At 45.8% G+C, this 7,599-nt stretch overlaps 1 protein-coding gene across 1 annotated transcript; it reads right to left on the bottom strand.

The window, feature by feature from the left end:
- Positions 1–5,147: 5,147 nt before the first annotated feature.
- Positions 5,148–6,098, bottom strand: LOC133245380 (olfactory receptor 9S13-like). The gene has a single exon (XM_061413258.1). It carries the CDS (start codon positions 6,096–6,098, stop codon positions 5,148–5,150), a length of 951 nt encoding a protein of 316 aa, XP_061269242.1.
- Between the last annotated feature and the right edge of the window lie 1,501 nt (positions 6,099–7,599).

Raw genomic sequence — 7,599 nt, 5'->3', positions numbered from 1 at the left:
CATTGTTCATTGCAGCACTAGTTACAATAGTTAGAACATGGAAGCAACCTAGATGTCCATCGACAGATGAATGGATAAAGAAGTTGTGGTACATATACACAATGGAATATTACTAAGCCATAAAAAGGAATGCATTTAAGTCTGTTCTAATGAGGCGGATGAACCTAGAGCCTATTATACAGAGTGAAGTAAGTCAGAGAAAGGTAAATATCATATTCTAATACATATATACAGACTCTAGGAAAATGGTACTGAAAAATTTATTTGCAGGGCAACAATGGAGAAACAGTCATAGAGAATAGACTTATGAACATGGGGAGGGGGAGGAGAGGGTGAGATGTATGGAAAGAGTAACATGGAAACTTACATTACCATATGTAAAATATATAGCCAATGGGAATTTTCTGTATGGCACAGGAAACTCAAACAGGGGCTCTGTATCAACCTAGAGGGGTGGGATGGGAAGGGACATGGGAGAGAGTTTCAAAAGAGAGGGGATATAGTGTACTTATGGCTGATTCATTTTGAGGTTTGACAGAAAACAAAATTCTGTAAAGCAATTATCCTTCAATTAAAAAATATATTAATTAATAGAAACAAACCAAATAAAAGTAAAAATAGACACAAGGGACTCCATCAAAGTTGAACACCTGTGCATTAAAGTCTTAACAGCATGAAAAGGCAACCTGTGGGATGGTGGAAAATGTTTGCAAATCGTATGTCTGATATACGGTAGTATCCAGAATATATAGAGAGAGTTCCTACAACTTAAATTAAACATCAAAGCATTAAAGCACATATACGACATTGTGAGAAAGCAACATACAACATGGAAGAAAACGTTGAAATCCTTTAGAAAATGATCTTACTTATATTTGCTGGCTGTGCTGGGTCTTCGTTGCTGTTCTGGCTTTCCTCTAGTCGCAGATGGTGGAGCTACTCCTCACTGTGGTGTGCAGCTGCTCACTTTGCCCACTCTCGTTGCTGTGGCACACACTCACTGCCCTGGCTCCTCTTTTGTGGAGCACGGGCTCTGGGGCACGCAGGCGTCAGTAGCTGCAGCTCCCCAGATCTAGAGCACAGGCTCAGTAGTTGCGGTGTGCAGGCTTTGTGCTCCACAGCATGTGGGATCTTCCTGGATCGGGATCAAACTCATTTCACCTGCATTGGTAAGCAGATTCTTTGACCACAAAGCCACCTGGGAAGCCCAAAAATGTTGAAAAATCTTATCTCTACTAAGAGGATAATATTCAGAATATATAAATAATTTCTACAATTAAACAGACCGATAACCAAATTGAAGGTGTTCACACTACTTGACGATTTCTCTAAAGACGACTTATAAATTGCAAGCAAATATATAAGAAAATGCTCAAAATCGCTAATCATTAGGAAAGTGAAAAGAAGAAAGATATAACACTTCACAATCATATGAGGGATACTGTGAGAAAAAACATATGTTGATTAGGATATCAAGAAACTGAAATTGTTTCACACTGCTGGTGGGGATATGAAATGATACAGCCATGATGAAAAGTACTATATGGGCTTCACAGGTGGCATTCGTGGTAAAGAACACACCTATTAATGCAGGAGATGTAAGAGACTTGGGTTTGATCCCTGGGAAGATGCCCTGGAAGAGGAAATGGTAACCCACTCCAGTATTCTTGCCTGGAGAATTCTACGGACAGAGGATCGTGGCAGGCTATAGTCCATGGGTTGCAAAGAATGGACTGTTGGTGGGAATATGAAATGATACAGTTCAGTTCAGTCGCTCAGTCATGTATGAATCTTTGTGACCCCATGGACTGCAGCACGCCTGGCTTGACTGCCCATTACAAACTCCGGGAGCTTCCTCAAACTCATGTCCATCGAGTCGGTGATGCCATCCAACCATCTCATCTTCTGTCGTCCCTTTCTCCTCCTGCCTTCAATCTTTCCCAGCATCAGCGTCTTTTCCACTGAGTCAGTTCTTCACATCAGGTGCAGCCATGATGAAATGTCCTATATAGTTCTCTTCAAAATTAAAAAAAAAATGATACAATCAAATGTCTGATAATATACTAAAAAAGCAGTCTCTCTGAAATATGTGCATGCCTATTTACACAGCACATTCTTCCTCATAGCTAAAAGGTGGAGGCAACCCAAGTGTCCCTTGATGGATGAAGAGATTAACAAAAATCCATCACATACGCATGTGATGGAATATTAGTCAGGCTTAAAAAGGATAGAAATCCTGTCATTTGCAACATGGGCACACCTTGAGGACACTGTGCTAAGTGAAACAATCAGATGCAGAAAGACAAATGCCGTATGTTTTACTTATCTGGGGCACCTGAGGAAGTCACATTGATAGAGACAGAAAGCAGAATGATGGCTGCCAGTGGTGGAGATAAGGGGGAAACAGGGAGTTGGGGTATGGAGTCCCAGGCTTTTAAGATGAAAACATTCCAGAGATCTGATTCACACAAGGTGAGTATGCTAAACACTACTGAACTGTACAAGGAAAATTAGTTACAGCAAAAGTTATATTTTACATTAAAAAGTAGACACTTCTGAAGCTTATTATAAAATCAACATCAAAACTACAGTATAGTCTTCCAATGTAATGTGTTTATTGTCCACCTAAACACAATAAACAAACTAGAGCTGAATCGTGTGTATTTTGGAGTTCAATGACTAATTAACACTGAACTCAAATTATAATCAGGCAACAGGTGTGAGTTGAGAACCTACTATGTACCAGCAGCTTGCAAAGCTATAACATGATGAAAAAAAAAGACAAATAAACCACTTCTAACATTGTACAGTGATCTTCACTACAGTCTGACATGTCAGTTTACATAGAGGTAAAGTCAAAGTGCAGAGTTTAAAAATCATTTTCTTCAAGACTGTTGGAGAATTTCTACTATATCTAATATTGAACCAGCTTTCCTGATTTAGTCAAATTCAGAATTAATGATTTTTTACTAAGATTCACTGATTCCTTAATATTTGTACCATTAAATTTTACTATAATAGATGATGGCAAATCTACACTTCATAGAAAAATATTACATTTTCCATTTTCCTTTAGAAATTTTGATTAAGGTAGTAGAAGGAAACTTATAGAATGAAAAAATACAGTGAGGAAGAGGAAGAAGAGGGAAAGAGAAAACAATGAAGGAAGGAAGGGGGGAAGGAGGGAAAATGAGGAGCAGTGAGATGAAGAGAGAAATAGAGGAAACAAGGGAGAGTGGGAGACAGAGTGATGCAACTTGGAAAGAAAAGATATTTTGGAGAAGAACAGGCAAAGGTGGAAGCAATTATGAAGCCAGATATGAGATAGTGGGAATAAGAATTGAGCAGAGACCTTGAAGGATGTTCCATTTGAGTAGTAGTGATCAGCAATCTGATGGCCTGGGTGTTACAGTTTCTCCCCAGCCCTCCTGAGCAGGAGAGCAGGGAGATGGAGAGCTGTGATCAGAGAGACAGGGCGCGTCCCCACTGAGGATACAGGGAAGAGAGGACAACCTCCTGGTAGTGACCACGGGAGTGATGACTCTACCAAGGGGAGATACGACAAGGAGGCCATTGACTCTCAGTCCAGGCTGTCTGTTGGGTCCATGAAGCACAAGGATGGATCTCTGAACAGGCAGGTGAAGACCAAGGATCCATTTCCCCCAGGGAGTGTGAGACAGAGGGCCAGGGAGCTGTGCTCACCATCAATAAAGTGCATCTTCTCTCTCCACCCCCTGCTCTCCGCAGCAGCACCAGGACCTCCACCCTTATTCAGAGATGTCTGTGCGACAAGACACCATTTGTTAGGGTCACAAGTAGTCAGGACACTGTCACTGGTTAGGTAGATGGTAAAGCCAATAGCTTAGTGGTGAACGGTGCTGCCAGATTCATGGTCTCTGAAGGAAAAGATTTAACTCCAGGACCAAAGTCAGTCTCAGTCACTCAGGCTTTTGTGTAAATTTTACTTAAAGTGAAAGTGACAGAGAAATCTTCTGTCATATAGAAGACATCATAAGGGGGTATAGACATCAGAAGGGGACAGGAGACTACCCACTTCACTAGTTTAAGCAGGGCCTTGTATACTTCTCAACTAGCTGCTGGGAACAGATAAAAAATACCTCAAGGCTGTGGGAATTTTGTCCAGACCCTTTCCCAGAACATACATCCTGGGATGACATTAGTATGAGATTACCCAGAAGGAACAGGTTAACCCGAGCTCAAGGCTATGAAAGTTTTCACCTGGACTGTCTTCCTTAACATACATCCAAAGCTCAAAAAAAAAAAAAAAAAAAAAAAGGCATGCCTTTGAACAAGAGATACTGCTGCCTACTTGTCTAAGGCAAAAGAATGTGAAAAAGAAAGAATGTTTACCTCCTCCTTGAAGGGTCTTACTTAGGCTTGGGTTCCTTATCAACCTGCCTAAGTTAACTTTCTCAAAGGGCCAGTGGAACTTTGGGTGTCAGGCATCCATGCTGGCTCCCTGGGGCTCCCAGTGCTGTCTGAGGGGAGAAACCCAGGGCAGGGAGCACTAGGAGCATCTGAAGCAGGAGCACAGGTGCTCCCTGCTGCCCTGTTGGGTGGCAGCATCAGTGAACAGAAGGGGGAGGGGAGGAACAGCCCAGGTCGGGATTGAGGGAAGCATGGTCTTCCTAACGCCTCTGGTTGGTTCTGGGTGATCCCATGCCATCTCTAAGGAAGGACCAAGGCTGAGGGTCCCAAGGCCCCTGCTAGGAAGTTCAGGGAGATTGCTGAATGCAGATTTACAAAGATTCGGCCTTAAAGTAGAGAGAGAGATCTCACAATTTTTTAGTCATGTACCTTCACTGGTATATTTTGAATTGGGATCCATATCCTGCTTCAAACAGTCCCTGTAAATAACTCTGTCCACTGTGTGTTATCAACCTTCAAGTTTAGGGTCTTATCTGTGGACCATTAGTCTTTTGGTGGCAAAGATACTTTATCCATCTTTGCATCTCACACTTGCATATGTGTTTCATGATGTGCTTCCCTGAAAGGTTGAATAAGATGTTTAATGAAATAATGAATTGGGTCATGAGGAATGAATTTGTCAAACCAAACGCAGTGCCTCCCCCAAAGCCCTCTTGTCCTCTCCTCAGGACACACTGTCCCCATCTGGTCACCCTCCTTCACATGGCTGTATGTTTCTGCCCCAGTCTCCACAGGGCATCCTTCACGTCCTTGTTTCTCAGACTGTAGATGAGGGGATTCAGCATCGGGATGACCAGGGTGTAGAAGACAGAGACCACCTTGCCCTGCTCCATGGACTGCACAGCTCCCGGCTGGGCATACATGACAAAGACAGTCCCATAAAGGAGGGACACGGCTGTCATGTGGGAGCCACAGGTAGATAAGAGCTTGTGTCTCCCTCCTCCTGAGTGCATCCTCAGGATGGTCACTGTGATGTAGCAGTAGGAGATGACAATCACAAGTATGGTGCCCATGATGATGAGGCCACAAATGCCAAACAAGAGCAGTTCATTGATCGTAGTGTCAGCACAGGCAAGCTTGAGTAGAGGCGGCACATCACAGAAGAAGTGGTCGATGTGGTTGGAGCTACAGAATGGGAGGCTGAATGTGAAGCTGGTCTGCAGAATGGAGTTGAGGCAGCCCCCAGAGTAGCAGCCCAGCATCAGGCGAGCACAGACCGAGGGGCACATGGAGATGGGATAGCTCAGGGGGCTGCAGATGGCCATGAAGCGGTCATAGGCCATCACGGCCAAGAGGAATCCCTCAGTGGTGACCAGCAGGGAGAAGAAGAAGAACTGGGTAGCACATCCCTCAAAGGTAATGACCTTGGAGGAGGACAGGAAGTTGGCCAAGGCCTTAGGTGCAATGACAGACGAATAACACAGGTCCACAAGTGAGAGGTTCTTGAGGAAGAAGTACATTGGGGAGTGCAGACGGGCATCCAGAGTGATGACCATGATCATGGTGAGGTTCCCCAGGATGGCCACCACGTACAGGACCAGGAACAGAGCAAAGAGCAGGGCCTGGGTCTGCAGACCACCCTCAAATCCATCCAGCACAAACTCCTGCAGAGGCATCAGTGAGAGGTTTCCATTTCTGTGGGGTGACATGGCCCTGAGCTGATGATACCCAGAGTAGACAGCAGAGAGCAGGCCGGGGCAGCAAGAGGGAGCAGGTCAAGGTCACAAGGTCATATCTCTTGTAAACCAGAGAGCCTTTAGTGCCTCACTGCCCACTGACTAAGAGACCACAGCTGCCCATTTCTGATGCACTCAGACTAACCTGAAATGCAAAGATTTCCTCCAATTCACTAAATCACAAACATTCCCTCTGTGGTAAAGTCTGAGCTGCTATTTATTGGGGCAGGGACTGGGTGCTTCAGTGAGACCTTGCAGTGTGAGCAGCATTGCAGGCCCTTGTCCCTCCTCTCAGAGAAAAGCTTTCCACCCCCAAGGAAATGCCTCCTAATGGTGCCATTTCCACACTTGCTCATGTATTTTATCTTAAATTATCTGTGCCTCAGTAACTAATTCATTAATTTTAGAAATGCGAACTGAGGGCCTTATACCTACCTGCTCTTGAGTTGGTGATGACTCCATCTCCAGGCAGGGAACAGAGCAGGAACCAGCCCCCATGAGGCAAATGTGTGTTTTCTGTCTGCTTCTCCTGCAACCCCTGAGCCCCATCTCAGCTTCACTGTCTGGAGCCTGGACCACAGTGTCATGGTGTCAACAGAGCACTGTGTATTCTTGAGGATGTCAGGGAGCCTCCTGCCAATGTCCCAGTGTTGGAAAAAATGGAGAGGGGACACCACCTCCATGGTCTGAGAAGCAGTAGGACAGGGGCTGCGACACTCTCAGGAGATGGGCATGCCTTCCCCTCCCTGGCTCCTGGGAACACCCTGTGAGGTGACTGCTTGGAGCCGTGGGAGCCTCCAACACGGTCACATTTGCTCAATGTCTGCGTCTCCTGCTGGGTGCTGCTTCCTGTCCCTGTCACAGCCCAGACCTCCCTTGTCTGCACTGCACAGGGCTGACCACCACACTCACGTGGGACATGGGGACCCGCTGTGTGGTGGCCAGAGGGATGGTTGAGGAATGGTTGAGTGGGGAAGAATGGTGGGCACAGAGCCACAGTGCCTCTTGGGGGTGGAGGGTGGGGATGAAGGGTTCATGAGAGGGTGAAGGCTGATTTCAAAGAGATCCCATGCTTCTTAGAGGTCAGATCTGCAACATCATGGAGCTGGCTGCCTTTGGAGGGAGAGAGTTCCCCAGAAGTGCATGTGTGCAGGCAGAGGGTGGTGGTGAGTGGTGCCTGTTGAGGAGCAATGGCCCCCATGTTCCCTCCCAGCCTGAAGTTCTTAGAAGGTGATCCATGAGAGGCAAGACTTTCCAGTAGAAGTGCAAGTGAAAGAGTGGGTTGTCCAGCATTTCTTTCCTGGGCTATTTGACTCCAACCCTCACATGACAGCAGAGGGGACAGTCAGACCAGGGATGCCCAGGATGGCTCCTCTCAAATCAGGTTTTGAGCTGGGTGTTACGGGTGGAGCTGGGGTCTGCCCAACACACCTTGGTCACCCAGCCCGTACATGGACCCCCTCTGTGCATTCCC

This window comes from Bos javanicus, chromosome 3 (assembly GCF_032452875.1).
Source record: "Bos javanicus breed banteng chromosome 3, ARS-OSU_banteng_1.0, whole genome shotgun sequence".
NCBI classification, from domain to species: Eukaryota; Metazoa; Chordata; class Mammalia; order Artiodactyla; family Bovidae; genus Bos; species Bos javanicus.
Note: the sequence above shows the minus strand (reverse complement) of the source record. Positions and strands in the feature narration are given on the sequence as shown.